Below are 22,209 nucleotides of genomic sequence, written 5' to 3'. Positions count from 1 at the left end.
TCTCACCACTATTATTCAACATAGTTGTGGAAGTTTTAGCCACGGCAATCAGAGAAGAAAAAGAAATAAAAGGAATCCAAATCAAAGAAGTAAAACTGTCACTGTTTGCAGATGACATGATATTATACATAGAGAATCCTAAAGATGTTGCCAGAAAACTACTAGAGCTAATCAATGAGTTTGATAAAGTTGCAGGATACAAAATTAATGCACAGAAATCTCTTGCATTCCTATACACTAAAAATGAAAAATCTTAAAGAGAAATTAAGGAAACACTCCCATTCACCACTGCAACAAAAAGAATAAAATACCTAGGAATAAACCTACCTAAGGAGACAAAAGATCTGTATGCAGAAAACTACAACATTGATGAAAGAAATTAAAGATGATACAAACAGATGGAGAGATATACCGTGTTCTTGGATTGGAAGAATTAATATTGTGAAAATGACTCTATTACCCAAAGCAATCTACAGATTTAGTGTAATCCCTATCAAACTACCAATGGCATTTTTCACAGAACTAGAAAAAAAAATTTCACCGTTTGTATGGAAACAAAAAATGACCCCGAATAGCCAAAGCAATCTTGAGAAAGAAACACGGAGCCGGAGGAATCAGGCTCCCTGACTTCAGGACTATACTACAAAGTACAGTAATCAAGACAGTACTGTACTGGCACAAAAACAGAAATATAGATCAATGGTACAAGATAGAATGCCCAGAGGTAAACCCCACACAACATATGGTTACCTTATCTTTGTCAAAGGAGGGAAGAATATACAATGGAGAAAAGACAGCAATAAGTGGTGCTGGGAAAACTGGATGGCTACATGTAAAAGAATGAAATTAGAACACTTCCCTAACACCATACACAAAAATAAACTCAAAATGGATTAAAGACCTAAATGTAAGGCCAGACACTATCAAACTCATAGAGGAAAACATAGGCAGAACATTCTATGATATAAATCACGGCAAGATCCTTTTTGACCCTCCTCCTAGAGTAATGGAAATAAAAACAAAAAAAAAAATAAATGGGACCTAATGAAACTTAAAAAGTTTTGCACAGAAAAGGGAACCATAAACAAGATGAAATGACAACCCTCAAAATGGGAGAAAATATTTGCAAAACAAAGCAATTGACAAAAGGATTAATCTCCATATATACAAGCAGCTCATGCAGCTCAATATCAAAAAATCAAACAACCCAATACAAAAATGGGCGGAAGACCTAAACAGACATTTCTCCAAAGAAGATATGCAGATTGTCAACAATCACATGAAAGGATGCTCAACATCACTAATCATTAGAGAGAGGCAAATCAAACCACAATGAGGTATCACCTCACACCGGTCAGAATGGCCATCATCAAAAATTCTACAAACAATAAATGCTGGAGGTGGGTGTGGAGAAAAGGGAAACCTCCTGCACTGTTGGTGGGAATGTAAATTGATACAGCCACTATGGAGAACAGTATGGAGGTTCCTTAAAAACTAAAAATAGAACTACCATATGACCCAGCAATCCCACTACTGGGCATATACCCCTGAGAAAACTATAATTCAAAAAGATACATGCACCAAATGTTCACTGCATTTACAATAAGTCCATTGTAAGTGTCCATTGACAGATGAATGGATAAGGAAGATGTGGCACATATATTCAATGAAATATTACTCAGCCATAAAAAGAAATGAAATTGAGTTATTGTAGTGAGGTAGATGGACCTAGAAGTCTGTCATACAGAGTGAAGTAAAGTCAGATAAAGAAAAATAAATACGGTATGCTAACACATATATACGGAATCTAAAACAAAAACGGTTCTGATGAACCTAGGGGCAGGACACTATAAAGATGCCGACGTAGAGAATGGACTTGAGGACACAGGGGAGGGGGAAGGGTAAGCTGGAACGAAGTGAGAGTGGCATAGACATATATACACTACAAAATGTAAACTAGATAGCTAGTGGGAAGCAGCCGCATAGCACAGGGAGATCAGCTCGGTGCTTTGTGACCACCTAGAGGGGTGGGATAGGGAGGGTGGGAGGGAGACGTAAGAGGGAGGGGATATGGGGATATATGTATGCATGTAGCTGATTCACTTTGTTATACAGCAGAAACTAACAGAACATTGTAAAGCAATTATACTCCAATAAAGATTAAAAAAAAAAAAAAAGAACTAGTATGGTCCATTGTCTGTATGGACTATGGTGACACACAACAGCATGGGGAACATCAACACTAAACATCGATCATTGAAGCCAGGGTTCAGGGGTGAGTAGGAAGTGATAAAATATAAAATAAGGAAAGCAAGTGGGCGGCTTCTGGGGTGTTTGGCAATATACTATTTCTGGATGAGGTGAAGGTGATATGGATATTTGATTTTAATAATTCAGTAACTTTACATTTATACTCTATACTTTTTACCATAACTGTGTTATATTTTACAAATAAGAAAAAAAACTTAATACCACCTAGAATAAAGAAACTTAAAGTAGACTGTTAGAAGTACAGTAATTTTTTTACATGTAGTAAATAGATCGAATTTATTAGGCTTTGGGGGCAAAATAAAATGAAATGAAATGTATATTTATTTAATATAATTTTTGAATGCATGTGGAGGCAGGATAAAGGAAAGAGGGAAAGGGTAGGGGTCACAAATGGTGAAGTAGAAATATCACTGGATTTGGAATTAGGAAACCAGAGTCACATCTCGTTCCTTCCTCTAATGTGTGACCTTGGGCAAAGCACTTGATCTGTCTGAACCTCAGTGTTCTTATCTCTAAGATGGGGGATAATAGCTCTGCCCCTTTTCTGCCTTGTAGGAGTGTCTGAACGATAAGAAGACTGAAGGAGAAAACGTGTGTGAATACTTTTGTAAACTTTGTAAACTTTGCTAAGTTTACTGACAGTAGAAGCAGTATGTGTGCCCCTGATATTGTGGGAAAATTGGTCTGAAGCTGGTGCCGTTTGACAGCTTATTCCTGTCTCTGTACAATAGGCATCCTGGAAGGTCATGTGTCCTCGTCCTTTCCATCCAGGGAGAGAATAATGTACAGTAGATTGAACATTGACCTCAGGGGGACATTTTTGGTAATTGAAATATATTCAAGGCTCAGAAGCAAGGTTGCCTTTGTTAAGCAGGTCACTTTGGTAGTGTTTTCATTGTGTGTTTATGAATTTGATTGTACAGGTTCCACCCTCATCGTGGACTGCAATATAACAGACACACGGGGTAACACAAACCACGCTACTGGAGGGTCAATAACACATTGGTCAATGTTTACTACAAGGAATCCAAACGAATTCAAGAAGGAAGCGAGTAGGTGTTTTTGCTTTTTCTGGCTTCCCTAAAACCTAGCACGAATTTCTCCATCTAAATGATTTTGGTGCTGGTACTGCTTTATGTTAGGTGGCTCTCACTGTCTCTCCCCTCACTCCTCTTGGTTGTAGTTTTTCAAGCCCTTTTCAGTACTGTGGGGCCAAGCATTGGTTCAGAGAAGATGCTCATGTTATTACTCCTGCTTGGATCATAGAGAGAGGAGACAAAACAACAAAGTATGGCTCCAAGCAGCAAGATCAGTTTCTCTCAGCTACTCCTTACAACCAGTCTCATTCCTATTTAGGAAGGCCATGGGCCTTCAAGGCTTAAATAGCAAAATGGCCACAACACAGGGATTCTTGGGAGAGACGATGCATGATCATTAGCTACTGCAGTGGTGTAAACCCAATTTATGGTGGTTTAAGTTGAGTGGTATGAAACAAGACTAATGAAGTCAAAAGGCAGAAGAACTTGTGTTGGGCTTTGCAGTGTAGGTAGGTTAGGATGAGTGGAGAGGGACAGGGGGAGGCCCCTTTGGGCTGAGGATGGTGTCTCTAATTAAAAAGACTACACTTCTGTGTCACTGTCTAGAAGAAAATGCAAATTTGGTGCTACACAATCCATCACCTCATTGAACCAGCCGGGTATTCTTAGGGTGAAATGATGGCCCCAAGTGTTCTCCAGGAAAGAACTTTATTCTCCAGACAAAAGGTTATAAAATATGTTGGTTAAATACAACTCATGTACATATTAATGACTGGCTCCTCTTTCATAGAAACTACACTGTTTTTCAAGGACATCTTTTTTACACAATGAACATAACCTTCTTAGAAGTGAAAATGGAAGATTATGGCCACCCTTTCACATGCCATGCTGGAGTGTCTGCAGCTTACGTTATACTAAAACTCCCAGGTAATACTCTAGTGGGATGCATTCGGCTCAAGAGTGTTCCAGGTGATGGCAAGGAAACACAAATGAAAGAGGAGTGACTTGAAATGTTTGGTGTGAGGCAGCAGAGTGGTATTAAATAGGGAAACTCAATATGAAATCTAGATAAAAGCTGATACCCTGTCTGGTCATGTTCTTGGGGTCAGGCTGTGGCTTCACTACAGTGTCCTTAGAAAGCTCCCTATTAATATGCATTGAGATTTTATGCATCAGAACTCAAGAAAACACAGAAGTATTCCTTTATTAAACCTGCTTGCTCAACTTTTATAATCATGTACTTGTGATTTTCAGCTTTTAGGTTGTTCATTATAAATCATGTGATGTAAAAATAAAGTGCTAATGTATATTTTTATCATGTAACTTTGTAAAATTATCTGTAGAGGCTGAATCCTGATATTTGAGCAGGAAGGCTTCAATTCCATGTGTGTACACAGATTGTGCACTTAACACTGTACAGAGTGTGCTGATTATCCATTGGAGGGTGATGGAACCAGAGAGTAAATAGTGAAGGATGAAATCATAATCTCGAGAAAAACTTTCAATTCTTAAATGTATCAGGGGAAATGTTTGAACTACCTTGTAAGAGGTTTACCAAGCCTGTAGTTTACCAAGACAGCTTTTTTATAATTCTATTAATATCACCTTTTTTGGTTTTTTTTTTGGTTTGCTACACACAAGAGAGAGGGCTTGAATTTCCAGTGTCCCTTAAGGATCAGTTTAAAGCCATGTTTGCGTGCGTCTAGCTAAAGTCTCACTAGCGTCCATCCCCTCCCTTTGAATGGCAATCAGTAGGTGTGTGTCCACAGCAGCCTGCATTCCTGACTGGGCTTTTTCCCTACCTCACTTCCATGCCTGGAGGCCAAGGTCACACTGTCCCCAGGTGCCTTTCCTGTGAATGAGCACACAGCACCTCCCCCTTCTCACTCTGGACCAGGGGGAGCCCTCTTGGGTGCCTCAGGTAGAAGGAGTTTTGGCTCATCTGCCATCACTGTCTATTTTTCCTCTGCTCAATGGCTTTTCTTTGTCATCGAAAGTCATTTGGGATCACTTTCCCCCAATCAGTCATGTGCATCCCATCTCCTTCTATGGCACATCTGGGTGATTCTTGAGATTCTATCCTCAGAGCCACTCTTTCTATACCCTCCTCTCTGATACTATCCCTTATCCTCATGGTTTCAACTGTCATCCCTGTGTGCGTGAAAACAAACTCCACATCTCCAATGACATTTTCCCTTCCCACGTGGCAACTCTGCATTTCCAACTGCTTACTGGACAGATTTTGAACTTTATATAAAGAGAGTTACATAGTAGGTTTTCTTTGATGTGTTGCTTCTCTTCTTAGGTTTATGGGGTTCACTGAGGCATTGGTGATGTAGCGTGTAGCAGAAGTTCATTCATTTTCAGTGCTGAATCCTGTTCCATTGAATAACCAGGTTACAGTGTATCCATTCTACTGTAACTATGTGGTCATTTGAGTTGTTTCCAGTTTGGGACTGTTGACAAATCATGATGCTATGGAAATTCTTGTGTGTTGGTGCTGGCGCTCATGTAGAAGCATTCCTTTGTGATACATCATTAGGAGTAAAACTGCTGGAGAGAGTGCCTCAGGGTCCACACCAGAGAAAAGAGGGGGACCTGATTGTGGGAAGCCTTGGAAATTGCACAATACCTGAAGTGGTTATAACTGAAATCTGCCTCAACCTAGACTGAGGAAGACCAGTGTCAATTTCTATGTCAATACTGCCTTATAGGTAGTAACCACATGGAAGTACTGTATTCAGAAGGATTCTGAGGCAAAGTCCAGGCTCAGAGCAACTAATGATGTTATCAATTAACACCTGGTGATCATACAGGAGAGGGGACATGTCCTTAATCTCCTTTGTTTCAGGTTAGTTAAGAAACCTACGCTTACTAAATTCATCTTTGTTCCTATCAACACTTATTTCATATCTCACATGCAATGTATATTTGGACGTGTGCACTCTGTTTTGTTTTCCCTAAATTCTTAGGAACAAACCCTCTTAAATCCAAGCCTCTTGTTGCTTTCCTTGGGACCTGAAGTAAGGTTACAACTTCTCCGTTGGACTTCCTGATTTTTGTTGAAGACACCTTCAGATGTGAATCATATTTGGATGATCGGAAGCAGGCTCTCTAGAAAGTTGTTTGGGTTGGGTGTGACCTCCTATGAATTTCCTTTAATCACTTGTTCTCAGCTACCATCTCAGTTTAAGGCTGGTGGTAGCCAGGTGGACCCAAAAGGTAAATACCCCCTTAAATAGGGCCTTCAATAGGTCACCTGATGTCTCAACAGAGAGTTTTCCACTTATTTCAGTTTCAAAGCCAATACTTCCTTTGAACTTATTCATTAACTTCCTGTTTGGAATTTCATTGTCTTTTAGCTCCATTATAGAGAAGAGGGTATCGACACTCCTGAATGCAGTGCGTGATCAACCCAAGAATTTCAGGCCAACACTCCTGTTTACTTACCAGAGGCTTTTTGAATCTCATACATATTGTGGCCATGGTCTTTTTATCATGACCATTTGCAGTGCCAAGATCCCTGATGTGTACAGTAAAGGTCCCCACACACAGGTCTTCCCAAGGGGAGAGGTGGCACTGTTGCTCCAAGAGCTGGTAAAAAGCATAGAAGCGGGAGGTGGCAGCGGGGAGGAGGCGATTCCATCCAACAGATAGAAGCTAGAGGTTCAAACTCACGGTCAGGACCAACTGGGCACCAGCGTGCAGAGCAGATCCACTTGGCTATGCTGGGACTTAATCAATGGATTAATTTTGGGGACACAGAATGTGTTTTTAGTTATTGTGCTTTATTATGCCATGTATTTGAAGACATACAAGCACGCATAGGGATTTCTTTACAAAATGTTTGCAACATGTGTGGCCTAGGGCAGGTTGTGATCGGTTCTTCAGTAAGCTCCCCTCCCCCCTCCCGCCCACCCTCCTACCCACACACACTTTCCAGTGGGGACCGGAGGACCAGGGAGGGGGCCAATGAAGGAAGTGGTGGACGTGCGGTAGATTCTAAGAATGGGGAGGATTTCTCTTCCGCTCTCCCACTTCCTCTTTTCTAGTTCTCGCCTTCCTAGAGCCTCCTTCTTTGACAGCACCGCTTTGGGCTGTGGTCAGGCAGAAAGCTGTGCTGTTCCTCTTCTTAGATACATAGGAGCATGTTTTGAGGGGGCTTGGAGTTCCAGAGAAATTGGTTCTTCTCCTTGGTCATCTCTTGCCCACTGCTTTTGCTTTAATTGCTTGGCAATGTGCTCACAAAACAGAGCGGGGTGTAAATGCCCTTCCTGAGACCATGTCTTGCAGACAGGAGCCCAGCCTGGCCTCTGCTGGCCCAGAGGGGATGAGGTGGGAGTTTGGCTCTCAGCCAGTCGTATGAAGCCACGGAGATGGCTTCCAGGAGAGGCAGCTGAAGGTTCTTTATTTATGACACGAGTCCTGCTGTTCAAGTTTGAGTAACTGGGAAGGCGGTTATAACAGTAATATAATGAAGAACATGCAACAGAACCACCTGGGGAACTTCCCCAGTAAAGGTTCTCAGGCTCCACCTCTGGAGAGTCTAGTGTTGAGTAAGGAGGACCCGGCCATGTGTGCTTTGATAGGGGAGCAGTCTTCCTGCGGTCACAGCCATGCCACAACCACCGTCTGGAGCTAGGGGTCTGCAGACTTTCCCTCTCCAGATACCCAAGATCACATTTTCTTCCCCAAACTCATGGTCAAGACCAAATTATTCTACTCCCCATACCTATTACTTAACTGTAAAGGAATAATTAAGTGCTCCCCTCACTGACATCTACTACCCATCTGGCGTATGTAATGGGACTTGTGTAAGTTAAGTGTATAATTGACTCTTTGTAGTATTATTATTTTATTATTTATTGGTTGTTTTTTTTTTTTTTTTTTTTTGCCATCATTTGTAGTTCCAGATTTTCAAGCTTACTTGATAGGAGGGCTTCTTGTCTTGACCAGCGTGGCGGTGTCTGCTGTGTGTATCTACAACGTTTTTAAGATCGACATTGTACTCTGGTATCGAAGTGCCTTCCATTCTGCAGGGCCCATAGAAGGTGAGTAACCATTGAAAAATGCATTGTCCTGGAATCTGCTCGTCCGTATAACCGTTGTAAATATACTTGATCATCTTTACTAGCTTGCCTTTCCTGTTGTTGGCAACTTTAGAGGAGAGCGTCTCCCTGGGGCTTCTCGTACTTTAGAGAAAGGATTTGCCCATAGCCACCGGCACTGTACAATCACATAAGGCTTGCAAGCTAGGAGTGCCCTGGCAGATCATCTTCTGGCTCCCAGTGCAACTGTTTTAGGAAGGTTCTCACGTCCACTGGTGTTGGCAAAAGACAAAAACTTCTCTTGGAGCAGCGTGAGCTCTGTTCACGGTACATCTTCAACACAGCACATGTGCATGCAGAATTTATGTCACAGAGAGCTAGGAGTTGCCTGTGTTTGCGGCTCCTTCTGGGCCTGGGCTTGGTGCCCAAAAAGATTTGTCTCCAGCTCTCAAGTTTGGAGAGAGACAGACCTGGGTTTGAACTTGAGTTCTCCACTTACTCCCTGTGTGATTTAGGTATTTAATTCTCTTCTCTTTCTCAGGTATAGGTGGAAAGAAGGAAGGGAGGGAGGGAAGGAGGGAGGGAGGGAGGGAAGGAAGGAGGGAGGGAGGGGAGGGGAGGGGAGGGGAGGGGAGGGAGGGGAGGGGAGGGGAGGGGAGGGGAGGAGACGATGATCAGAGCCCACCTCACAGAGTCCTGTAGGAATAGCTGAGTTGACGTTCAGGAAAGCACTGAGGGTCCTGGGGTGCAGGGGGCTCCCGTGTCTGAAGGTCCACGCAAGCTGCCCCTGCCGCTCTGCCTGGGGGCTCATTTTGGTGTGGGGAGCTGTGTCCTGACAGCACTAGTCACCGGAGAAGCGCCCGTGTGATCCGGAATCTGAGCATCAGGCATTTCTCATCGCTGTGCTTTCAACTCTGTGCTATTTCCTTTGTATCTCACAATAGATGTGATCAATCAAGGCCTCGCAGAAAAGTAATACATCTGCTTTAATGTCTCCTAACTGGATAGAAAAGTCACACCTGGCTGAGAGAGGTCTGTGCAGCTTTCCTGCACGGAGATACACAATCGTATCCCTTTCAAGTCCATAGACTTGCGGTGTTGACGGGAACTCAGGGAGGTGGGGTGGGTCCCAGCACGTTTTAGGAATCCCTATTACACAGAAGGGTGGTAGTCACACTAAGTGCCTGCTTTGCATATAAAACACACGTGTTTGTCCACATGTTTGATAAAGCATAAGTGTCCTAACTTGGAGTTTAAGTTAAATTTCAGAATTCAAAATTGGCAGCCCTTGAGCAACCTGGAAAAAAACGGATTCTTTTTTTTTTTTTTTTCTTTGCCGGTACAATTCACTTGTGGAAATCGGCGTTGCACGTCCAATGCGGCCTGAAGCTCTTTTAGTGTTGCAGGCGCCAAGCTGGGCCGTGGCCCCTGTAGGGCCTGCTCTGCCTAAGCCCACCTCTGCCTGCGCTCTTCCTGCATCTGTCTGAGAAGAGACCTCAAGGCAGCACCGCTGCTTGTCTTTTCTGACACAGAGATGCTTTGTTTGTTGACTGACAGGGGGCTGCGTGGGTTCAGCGATGTCCCCAGAACTCCCTCCCTGACCTACCGGGATCCCCGGAGCGTGAATGCTGAGTGTCTGGTGAAACCGCCGCGAGTGAGGTCAAGTGTAGCAGGAAGAGAAAAAAGGAATCGTGCCTCACCCTGAGCAGGGGAAGCTGGGCAGTTGATTGACTCAGGGTGCCCCACCCTTTGCTCAGACCAGGCTGCTGCCCAGATTTGGAACCGGCGGGCTGAGGGTTTGGAGATGGGAACCTACAGTCAGCCGGCGGTCTTCTTCCTTTTAAGTCAGAAAAGTGCACGCGCCCTTTGTGATGAAATTTCCTCCAGCTCAGTCTCTGAGAACTGCCCTGTGAGCCCCCTTTGAGTGTGACTTCAGCAGTGAGTTAGTGATGAGACCCTGAGACGAGTCCCGGATGCTGTTTGCAGCTTTGTGTCCCTTGAGGATATTTTCTGGTTAGTTGGGAACATGTGGAGTAATGGATGACAAATACAAGTGAGGCAGAGAGAGAACATGTGTCCTTCTCGTGGTAAGTTGTTTATTCCAACCAGATTAGTCAAGCTGCAGCTGTGATTAATAGTGAGGTGTGTATAACTCACAGTTTTATTAAGAGTCATGGACAGGCCTGGCTAAGTCCACGAGCTCTGTGTATTGTCTGTTAAATCACAGGAGGGAGTTTAAAAATTCTTATCCCAGGTGTGCATGTGTGTACACAAACATAAGGATTAGTTTACAAATATACGCGAGAGATATATCTATGTCTCACCTTATTCCAAATAGGTTTGTGGGGAATGTACCTGTAGAACAGATGAGTAAAAACAAAAACAAGGGCTTCCCTGGTGGCGCAGTGGTTGGGAATCCTCCTGCCAATGCAGGGGACACGGGTTCGAGCCCTGGTCCAGGAAGATCCCACATGCCACAGAGCAACTGAGCCCGTGAGCCACAACTACTGAGCCTGCACTCTGGAGCCCATGAGCCACAACTACTGAAGCCCTCGTGCCACAACTACTGAAGCCCATGTGCCTAGAGCCCGTGCTCCGCAACAAGAGAAGCCACCGTGATGAGAAGCCCACGCACTGCAACGAAGAGTAGCCCCCGCTCACCGCAACTAGAGAAGGCCTGCACGCAGCAACAAAGACCCAACACAGCCAAAAATAAAATAAATTAAAAACAAAAACAAAACAGGTACAGTGAGCAAAGGGTAGAATGATAACATAAGCAGGGCAGGGGACAGTTAATGACCCACCTTGGATGGTTTTTAAAGATGCTCTTGCTTTAAAAGTGAAGGCAAAGCCATGACAAGGTTCATGGCACTGTTTACACAAACTTTTCATTCGCTCATGAGGGCACATGGCTTTTTCTGGGCCAATCCCTCAGGAAAATTGTTTTGTAGGGAGATCTTGTCTTTAAAGCATGTGATGTAATGAACTTTGCTTGCAAGAAAATTCCCATGGTAAATGTAAAAGCATGTTTAATGTGCCTTTTCTCCCAGTGTCTTCATGCTAGGGCAAAAACGCCAAGAACTCATGCAATTCAGTTAGCGCATTTACCTGAAAGTCAAATTGATTACATCTGATTTTTCCACGGGACCAGTTTGATCAGGTTTAAAATTTAGCAACATCGTATTGAGAGAAGTAGGGAATCAAATAATCTTTAGGCAGCTTTCATAAACATTAAGTTGTGCAAATAAATGACTGTATTTTTGCCAACAGCCAATGAGGGTGTACGCAGATGCTTTAACATCAAAAGTAGGGATGAATCTCCTTAGAAAATGAAAGGAACTTCACCAGAACCTGGATGCACTGTTTCCCCACCATTACACAGAGAGAGCAGGGCCCACTTTCCTTAGGAAACTCACTAGTAGGTCTGTGTCTCTGTAATTTTCTTGAGGATGTAGACAGTTGCCGGGGGTGGTCCACCTCATGGCTATTTGTTGCTATTCATTGTTATTTCCCCAATTCTGGCCCAGTTACTGTGGCTGGGAGTCAAATTACCTCAAAACTTTACGGCATAAAACCACCACTTATTTTGCTTCTGGATTCTGTGGGTCAGGAGTGCGGACGGGCAAAGCGGGGGTGGCCTGTCTCAGCCCCATGATGCCTGGGGCTTCAGCTAGAGGATGAGCAGCTGATTTGGGCTGTTGACTGGTGGCCTGGGCTCCTCTCCAAATAACCTCTCTATGGGGGCTACGACACTGGGCTTCCTCACAGCATGCGATGGCTTCCAAGGGCTAGTGTTTCAAGAACGGCAGAGCTAGGTAAAAGCCCTTTTTTTTTTAAATGACTCAGACCCTGAATTTCTAGGATCAATTCTACCTTGTTCATTTGTCAAGGCAGCTGCAGAGTCTTACCCAATTCTAAGGAAGGCGAAATAGATTCTGCCTCTTTGTGGGGTGTGGCAAAGTGCAGAAAGAACTTGTGAGACTGGAAATACTGCTGGGGCTATTTTTGGAAAATACCATCTGACACAGTTGCACAGGATGAATCAGGGATGAGCTTTGTGAAGCTTCCTTCTAATTTAATCAATCAAGCCTATGTAATGAAACCTCCATAAAACCTGGAAGGACAGGGTTTGGAGAACTTCTGGGCCGGTGAGCAGGTAGAGTTCGGGGAGAGTGGTGCCCCCCAGAGAGGGTATGGTTGCCCTGCACCCCTTCTCCATCCTTTGCCCTGCACATCTCCTCATCTGGCTGTGGATTCATATCCTTTAAAATCCTTATATAATAAGTCAGTGGTCTAGTAAGTAACATGTTTCTCTGAGTCTGTTCTAGCAAATTAATCGAACCCAAGGAAGGGGTCGTGGGAATCTGGTTTATAGCCAATTGGTCCAGAGTACAGGTAACACCCTGGACTTGCTACTGGTATCCTGAATTAGTGTTACCAAACTCAGGTTCGGCTGTTCATCACTCGAAAGCCAATACTCGAGAGACAGGGGTTGGTTGGAAAAGGAAATGTTGCTTTATTCAGGAGGCCGGCAACCAGGCGAGAAGGTGGACCGGTGTCCCAGAACCAACTCCAAAGATTCTGCGTGGCCATGAAAGTGTTAAAGGGAAAAGGGGAAATAATCTCAGCTAATCACTGAGAAAGGGGGTCAGATTCTTCACCATCTCCCACTGCGTGCAGGCTTGTTGACGCCACATGATCTTTCTTTAGATGCTATCTTGTTCACACAGTCTGCTTGTGAGATTACTGAAGGGGAAGCTGGGGAAAAGATGTAGTCATCTGTTAATTATTTATTCTTCATTTCTACTAAGAAAAGAATCAACAGGTTAGGCGAGGCATTGTGTGATCAAAAGATTTGAAAGGTGTGCTTTGGCCAGAGGTTAGTTAAGCATGGAGGCACCTGGTGTAAAAGTTAAGCTAAAATATAGCTTTGCCAGAGTGACAGGACAAAAGGGCCTCCTGCAAAGAGCTGCTTCCTGCAAGGAGCTGCTTACATTGGGATGGTGGGGGGGAGTCGTTGGAACCTCCAGTTTGTAGCGCCTTGGTCAGAAGCACAGGTAACAACTGGGCGTCTGAAGTGGAATGTGACCTTGTGGGACTGAGCCCTTTCCCCGCGCAATCTGATTCTATCTCTGGGTAGAAATTGTCGGAATGGAGTTGAATTCTTAGACACCCTGCTGGCATCCAAGAATTGCTTGTTGGTGTGGGGAAACCTCCACACACACATATTGCAATTGGGTCTGGGAACCCTCTTCAGGGACCCAATCATAAAGGGGCCTTCACACTTTCGTGCGTTTTACTTCCAGGAGCCTGACCAAGCTCTGCTGGTAAATATCAGAGAAAAATTCCTTTATGTGCTTCCAGCAGGGAGAGGGGAAAAAGAACCATTTTGAAAGACACCAGAACATTCTGTTCTTAACAAGGACTGCCCTCAGGATACACCAGTTAATGAGAACCTAACCTGCTGGGGTTTTATCAGGGCCTGACTGGCCTGGGCAAAGGGAAATAACAAACTCCAGCCCTCTCTAGCCATCCTGCCCAACCTAAGGGGGGAGAAAACACTGAGAAACATTTGTGAATTTCATAGTCCAGAGGCATAGGCTCACTAAAAGACTGAGATCTAATCATAGGACTAGAGAATACTTCCCCTCTTCCCACTCCTCACCACATGTTGCTAAAGACCTATTTACAGCAATTCCTTTTACCTGGTAGATCACATCCAGCTATCAAGAAAAACTATAAGGCCTATTAGAGGACCAAAAAACCCCCACAATTTGAAGAGACAGAGCAAGCATTAGAACTAGATATGGTGGGGATGTTGGAATTATCAGACTGTGAATTTAAAACAACTATGATTACTATGCTTAGGACTCTAAAGGATAAAGTAGACAGCATGCAAGAACAGATGGGCAATGTAAACAGATGGGAATACTAAGAAATAACCAAAAAGAAATGCTAGCAGAAAACAAACAAAAATGAAGAATGCTTCTGATGGGCTTATTACTAGACCAGACACTGCTAAGAAAAGAATCTCTGGGCTTGAGGATACCTCAGTAGAAACCCCCAAGACTGAAAAGCAAAGAGAACAAAGACCAGGAAAAAATAAAACAAAACAAAACAAAGTATCCAATGACTGTGAGACAACTACAAAGAGTGTAACATACATGTAATGGGAATACCAGTAGGAGAAGAAAGAGAGGAACAGAAATATTTCAAACACTAATTACTGAGAATTTCTCCAAATTAATGTCAGATGCCAAACCACAGATCCAGGAAGCTCAGAGCACTCCAATTAGGATAAATACCAAAGACAAACAAACAAAACTACACCTAGGCATATCATTTTCAAACTACAGAATAAAAGATAGGGAAAAAATTCTGAAAGAAGCCAGGGGAAAAAGACACCTTACCTCTAGAGAAACAAAGATGAATTACATTCAACTTATCCTCAAAAAACCATGCATGAAAGAAGAGATTGGAGTGAAAATTTAAAGTGTTGAAAGAATGAGATGCAGTGCTTGCCAATGAGTCAGCCAACTGGGCACCCTGAAGTCATTGAACCCAAGAAAAAAGACATCATGATAGCAACTCAGATTTTCACTTTGTTCACATAAGATAATTTGGTAGGCATAATTTCACGAGCTTGTCCCATTTCCTTTTCAGATGGGAAGCTGTATGATGCATACGTCTTGTGCCCCAAGCCTCAAAGAGAAAGCCAGAGCCATGATATGGACACTCTGGTGTTGAAGATTCTCCCCAAGGTGCTGGAGAGGCAGTGTGGATACAAGTTATTTATATTTGGCAGGGATGACTTTCCTGGACAAGGTATGTTTTAAATGAGGTATAGAAATAAGAAATGAATAAAATGGAAAGGAACCGAAATTCCCTGATGGTCCAGTGGTTAGGACTCCGTGCTTCCACTGCAGGGGGCACAGGTTCGATCCCTGGTCAGGGAACTAAGATCCCGCATGCTGCAATGCAGCCAAAAAAAAAAAAAAATGGAAAGGAACCTCTCTCTTCTTTGACTTTACAAACAGAAGGAGCTATGCTTGCCTTTCCCACAGAACCACAGGGAGCCTTTCACTCACCTGCCCACAGCCCCTGAGCTGAGGAGGTAGGACCAGGCTCTCTTCTCTCATTAGGCTCATCCCTACAACAGGATAACTGGGATTCCTGGTTGAAATCATGTGACTTTCACTTTGGGTAAGGATCTGGTTGACCCATTTGTATGAACCGCTGGATGATGACATACACAGCCTTGGCCAAGAGACTAAAAAGGGACAACTGGTCATTTGCTGTCACATCCTTGAGTCTAACCACTGAGTATTTTCTGTCAATTTGAATTTGTAAAAGAGCTCATGTTTAAGGCTGGTTTTATAAACTTCAACTCTCTCCAACCCTGCCCTACCTAAATAAAACAGAAGTTATTTATTTCCCCCTTTTAATAGGAGAGTAGCTTTGGGAAATGCAGTTAACATCACTGAACCTCAGTTGTCTCGTCTGTCAAATGGGGTTGAGAATGGCTTCCCTGACTCAGTTGAGAGAATTAAATGAGGTAAAACCTGAGTAGGGACCAGTATGGAGCTTAGCACATATTAGATACTCAATAGATGAAAACATCCGTCTTATCCTATACCTTCTCTTTCTTAGAAGGCGATACAGTAAACAGCTGATATTTGAAATATCACCAGGAAACCAAGATTACTACCTAGTGGCCTGTTCTGGGTCATTTTAAAAGGTTTCTAAGAACTTTGGATTTGTAGGCTGCTCCTATCCATAGCTTATCACATCGTTTCAAGTTATGAAACCATCCTCCGTGAGGAAATGAAAATGTGATCCAGTGCTTGTTATAAACCTGCAGAAGAGCTCTCATTTCATAAGCATATCAATATTCATTCATTCATTCACTTCTTCAACAAATATTTATTGAGCACCTGCTATGTGCCAGGTAATGTTGTAGGCACTAGAAATATTAAAATAAACCAAAGAGAAGAAGGAAGTGCTCTTGGGGAGGTTACAGTCTATTCTTATATCCTAAGAATAAGGAGGATATAAAACTTGGCCTTTGTTTTGAAAAAAGACCAAGTTTTATCCATCGTTGGATATTTCAAGAACTTTCCCCTCCCCTTCCCAAGAAATCATTAGGATATGTTATTTGGTTTCAAGTTAGTCTTATAAGTCCTGGTCATTTAAATAGCTATGAAACACAAGAGGAAAACACAAATAAAGATTAGTACAACATTTGAGCTAACTACCTGTGTCCTATCCTTTAAAAGTCTGTTATTTTTAAAAAAGTATTTATCCTCTACTATATACCAGACCTTCAGCTAAGTTTGGAGATACAAAGTTAGACCTGATAAGATCCTTGTTCTGAGTAGCACATGGTCTGTGGCTCTTTTAATCGTGAGATGTTCTGCATCTTCTTTCTTTATTTCCAGCTGTGGTCAATGTCATCGATGAAAATATTAAGCTGTGCAGAAGACTGATCATCTTCATAGTTCCCGAAGCGCTAAGCCTTGACCTATTAAGGAACATGTCTGAAGAACAAATCGCAGTCTACAATGTTCTCATCCAGGACGGGATAAAGGTCATTCTGATTGAACTGGAGAAGGTCAAGGACTATACAACCTTGCCAGAGTCCATTCAGTACATCAGACAGAAGCATGGGGCCGTCCAGTGGAGTGGGGACTTCACAGAGCAGTCGCAGTGTGCAAAGACCAAGTTCTGGAAAAAAGTGAGGTATCACATGCCACCCAAAAGGTGGCCACCTTCTCCCCCTGTCCAGCTGCTAAAGCACACACCCTTCGACCTCATGGACAGCAAGTGGGAGGCCAACGTGGGGTTCATCACCCCGTGATGGAGATGTTGGTTGTCATGTGGTGGCTCACATTTAAATAAGGATGCACTGCCTTTGGGCCATTCGCTTGAAGCTTACGGTTGTGTACTTGTGGAAAGGACTGTGTTTATTTGCTCATGTTGCTCAGAGCTACTTCGTTAGGGAAAGACATTACCTCTCCCGAAGCCCTCATTAACTGACTGGCTCATGAACACTGATGAACGTGGAGCATTAGCGTTTGATTCCCTGGGGATGGGACATGGAGGGTTGTAGAGTGGCAGTTCAGATGTCAGGTGGTTTGGCATGTGGTGTGGCCCCAGTGGGGCTGGGTAGCCAGGATACAGGAGGGCAGTGTGGGCTTGGGTAGGGCTGGCAAAGGTAATGGCCCTCACTCTTCATGCCTGACCAGTGTGCAAGGCCCTTGTCCTCAGGGAATATTTGCTGTGTCTCTGAGCCCCTCTCACTCCTCAAATGCAAATAAATACCTGTGACCCCGCAGTCTGAGCGCCTTGACACTGGAAGCAACTTGGAGGTCACCTAGACCTGTGGGGACCAACTCTGGTGCCACCGAGATTGCCCGTTAATCACCCTGCTGGTGGGCCCCATGCTTTGAAAGACTTTACCTGTCAAACCAAAATAAGTAAGAACTCACTTATTTTTTTTCCAGCTGGCCTACGTCAGCCGGAATTCTGAGCCACGTGTGATAGATGCAGTTACCACACCAAGAGGATGTACTTCTACTCCAAGTAAACAAAGCCATCTTTCAGATAGCTGGCATCACTCTCATCACAGGTCATCACAGTTTATGATTTAACAAGTCACAAAGATTTCTGACACTAAAATTTAGCTGTAAACTCTTATCATTACTTTCAAAGACCCAAACTGTTGGAGCTTAGATATAGTCCAACTCTCTTATTCTGTAGTTGACAACAGCAGCATTCAAAGGTGGTGCTATGGTGAGAATGTTCCCGTCCCCAGAATTCATATGTTGGAATCCTGACACCCAATGTCATGCTTTAGGAGGTGGGGCCTTGGGAGGTGATTAGGCCTTGAGGGAGGAGCCCTCATGGATGGGATTGGTGTTGTTTTTTTTTTTAACATCTTTATTGGAGTATAATTGCTTTACAATGGTGTGTTAGTTTCTCCTGTATCACAAAGTGAATCAGCTATACATATACATACATCCCCATATCCCCTCCCTCTTGCATCTCCCTCCCACCCTCCCCATCCCACCCCTCTAGGTGGTCACAAAGCACCGAGCTGATCTCCCTGTGCTATGCGGCTGCTTCCCACTAGCTATCTGTTTTACATTTGGTAGTGTATATATGTCCATGCCACTCTCTCACTTCGTCCCAGCTTCCCCTTCCCCCTCCCCGTGTCCTCAAGTCCATCTTCTACTTCTGTGTCTTTATTCCTCTCCTGCCCCTAGGTTCTTCAGAACCTTTTTTTTTTTTTAGATTCCATGTATATGTGTTAGCATACGGTATTCGTTTTTTGGAGTTCTTGTAAAAGAGATCCCAGATGCTTCCTTGCCTCTTCTACCACATGAGGGTGTAATGAGAAGTCTGCAATCTGGAAGAGGGACCTCACCTCTTCCAGAGCCTGGTCTCAGACTCTCAGCCTCTAGAAGGCTGAGAAATAAATTTCTGTTGTTTGTAGGTCACCCAGTCTATGGTATTTTGTTATAGCAGCCAAGCAGATGAGGGCATGGCCCTAATGAAGAGTCATAGAGACTGGAGGGGGTCAGTCTATGGACAACACAGGAGATGTGTCAGGGCCGGGGGGAGCAGCAGGGGTTAGCGGGGACAGCAGAGGCCCCATGTGTTGGGGGAGCAGGGTCAGGTGGGCCTGTGCCCTTCTTCACAGGCCGTGGATGGCATGGAGTGCCTGGCGGGATCTTAGGTGACAAGGAGCCCATGCTCGTCTCTCAGGATTTATATTCCGAGATGACCCAGCTTTACACATTTGCTATCGTAATACTCAGGTCCGGAATGTACATCAACCCACTCTTTATTTTATTTACTATTTGCTCTTTAAAATTTTTTAAGTTATGGGAAATATATATAACACGCAAACTTTACCATCTTAACCATTTTTAGGCGTGCAGTAGAGTGGCATTAGGTACCTTCACACTGTTTTACAACCATCAGCATGATCTGGCTCCAGAACTTTTTCATCTTCCACAATTGCAACTCTGTCCCCATTAAGCATTGACTCCCCATTCCCCCTTCCCCCCAGACCCCCTGCTCTCTGCTCCTGGCAACTTCCTGTGTCTATGATTTGGACTGTTCTAGGTACCTCACGGAAGTGGAATCATAGGGTATTTGTCCTTTTGTGACTGGATTATTTTCCTTAGCATTCTGCCCTCAGAGTTCCATAATATTTGCTTTGTGTTCATTACTCTCACCTAGTCCCTCCCTCCTTTTTTTCCTTCCCTACTTGAAGGGCACAGTGAGGGGAGGGCAGATTCTCTGTTTTATTACAGGGAGAGGGACGACCACCCAAAGTCATAAGCTCATTAGGGCCCTTCTAATCAGATGTTTGTAAATTTTTTGCATCTTGGTTTATCTCCCCAACCTGGGAATCATAGCTCTTCATGGAGGATTTTCCAGTTTAGGTAAAATAAGCTGTTTCTCGTGGTGCACCCAAGAGCACAATGATGACCGCCACATGTGCCCCTCATCCTGTTCCCCTCACCTTCCGTCAGTCTTCTCCTCTCTGGTTTGTCCCTCGTTGCCTGCAATGCTGGAGAATTCTCCTCACCTGTAGGACGGCTGACACTTTGTCCTTCGATTGGTCTTATGTGGAGCCCATATGACAGCGCCTATTTCACCATGGAGGAAGCCGAGGTCCAGAAAAGTGAGGTTGATAAACCAGAGACACAGTCATTTGTCGGGCAGGCACTGTAGTCTGCTACCTGCGCTGTGGTTCTTACCCTACAGCAACTTTTTCTGACTCTCTCAGTCCTGTGAGACCAATTGCTGGTTGGAACTAACTTCTAGAAACCTGGACACTGACCTCTGGAAGTATACAATGAAGGTTTCTGAGTGATTTCCCTCGATTTACTCTGGGCTTTCTCGGGAGCGAACACACTTTTGTTTTGTTTTGCCTTGTTTTTGCCTGGCAGTGAAGAAAACTATAGCATTTAGGTGCACGTGAGATGTAACATTCAAGATGGAGAACTCCTTCAATGAGTTTTACATTTCTTGAATGGATCCTTCCGCATGGCTGGAGATCTTAAGATGACATTGATGAATAAGGCTCCGTCTCAATTAATCTCCTTTCTTCCTGGGACAACTTTATCTGAGACACTCCTCCAGGGGGGAAGCATTGGAGTTAATTTCACCTCTTGCCTCATTGCCTCCTAGGAATCTGAGGATCTGGGGCTGTGCCTAGTGGTTAAGAGCAAGAGGGATTCGAGTCTGAAACTCCTCCACTAACTACCTGGAGGGGTCTTTGAGAAGCTTGTCAACCTCCCTGAGCTTGTGTCCTCATTTCGTGATGATGTGAGGGGAAGAGATGACATATGTGAGGCACCGTATGAAAAGCAGTTGTTATTTATGGACAGGTTGGATGCTTGAAATAACTCAAGACTTAATATTTAGGGAAAAGGTTTAATTGAAGGGGGAAAAAAATCGACGTTGAACGTTTTGCAGTAGGCAGCTCATAAAAATTTCTACTAGCTTCTTAAAGTCACACACACCAAATGCCCCTGGAGACGGGGTTCTCCATATTGGGCTCTGCGGGGTCCATGACTGTGCCCCACTGCTGTTTGCGTTCAGCTGGAATGACTTTCCAAACCATCCTGCCTTGTGTGCTAGCCGGTGTTCCCTCCCACTTCCGCAGGGACCTTGGCCTTCCTGCTCCCCTGGGTACCCATGCAGCTCCACTCCGATGTGGTCTGGATAACTCTCCTCACCTGCTGCTTGTTGGTGATTATGGGGGCTCAGGATTTTTGAAGCCTGGACCTGGGAGGTGGGAGCCAGGAATAACCTTCACCTGCACTCACTCTACCACGCAGGATCCCAGGCCAGGAGAGTCTTTGAAGGAAGTACCTGAAATGGGGAGACCCCATCGACAGAGCCATCCCTACCCTGGGCTCCGGGGGACCGCGCCGTGGACCCCTCCTCCAACCTCTACCGCCTCTCAGACCAGGATCCTTTCTTCCTCGGACACTCAGTGGCTCTGACTCCAAACGACCTGTCAGGTCCTGGAGTTTGCTCACTTCTCCTGTCTGTTTCATCCCAGCACTCCCGAAATGAGACTTGCCAATTTTCCCTGAAGACTGTGCTTCCCTTAGAGCCTTCCGGAATTTCTACAGCAGGGGCTCAGAGGCACCCTTTGTTTGGGGTGATGGTGGGAGAAAAGGGCTTGCAGCAGCATTTGTATAGAAAGACCTTTATCTAAGACGGAGACACCGTTAATTACCCATGTCAGAGAGTGGGTTGATTCCCAATGGAGATTTGAGGGAAGTGGCGTTGGAACTAGTGACATCCACAATACAGTCCTTAAAATGTGCATTTCCACTAGTTTGGAGACATTCTTTAATATTTTATCTCAGCAACTGAACAGATCACTAAGCTGCTAAAGATAACGAAGTGGAAACCTCACGGGAAATATTTGCCATGTGAATACCCAGTGAATCCCAAATCATTCTCAGTTTTATTACTAGTAGTTTCAGCACTTTCATTTTTAATTTCCGCTTGTTTTTAATGAAATCGTACGGATGCAATAGGTAAAAAGACAAATAAAGGAGTTAGCCTGGCTTTGCCACTGAAATGTAGGTTGGCCCCGTAAGGGCTGAGAATGTTCATTTGTGGGCTGACACGGGTTCAGGCCCAGATGTGCATAAGAAAGAAGGTTTAAGTGCCAATGGAAATGGACAAAAAGGCAGGCTATAGGAGAGCTGAAGGCCACCACTAATTCATTCACTCATGTTTCAGCCGCTGGGCTTAGTGAGGTAAAAGGAGCTTTGTCACCTGTCCTTGGGGGTGGGCCCCATGTCCCCTGGGTGAAC

The 22,209-nt window shown here is 44.2% G+C and overlaps 1 protein-coding gene across 1 annotated transcript in view; it reads left to right on the top strand.

Moving 5' to 3' along the window:
• IL1RL2 (interleukin 1 receptor like 2) overlaps positions 1-18,330 on the top strand; it is a 48,405-nt gene extending 30,075 nt beyond the window's left edge. Inside the window, 6 exon segments of the mRNA XM_036872354.1 lie at positions 3,195-3,245; positions 3,248-3,323; positions 4,099-4,235; positions 8,216-8,359; positions 15,020-15,181; positions 16,795-18,330. Of these exon segments, the coding sequence (XP_036728249.1) occupies positions 3,195-3,245; positions 3,248-3,323; positions 4,099-4,235; positions 8,216-8,359; positions 15,020-15,181; positions 16,795-17,213 (989 nt within the window). The 3' untranslated portion in view covers positions 17,214-18,330.
• Positions 18,331-22,209: the final 3,879 nt, after the last annotated feature.

The sequence above is a fragment of the Balaenoptera musculus genome, chromosome 13 (assembly GCF_009873245.2).
Source record: "Balaenoptera musculus isolate JJ_BM4_2016_0621 chromosome 13, mBalMus1.pri.v3, whole genome shotgun sequence".
NCBI lineage: Eukaryota > Metazoa > Chordata > Mammalia > Artiodactyla > Balaenopteridae > Balaenoptera > Balaenoptera musculus.
This window is presented reverse-complemented; position numbering and strand designations above follow the sequence as displayed.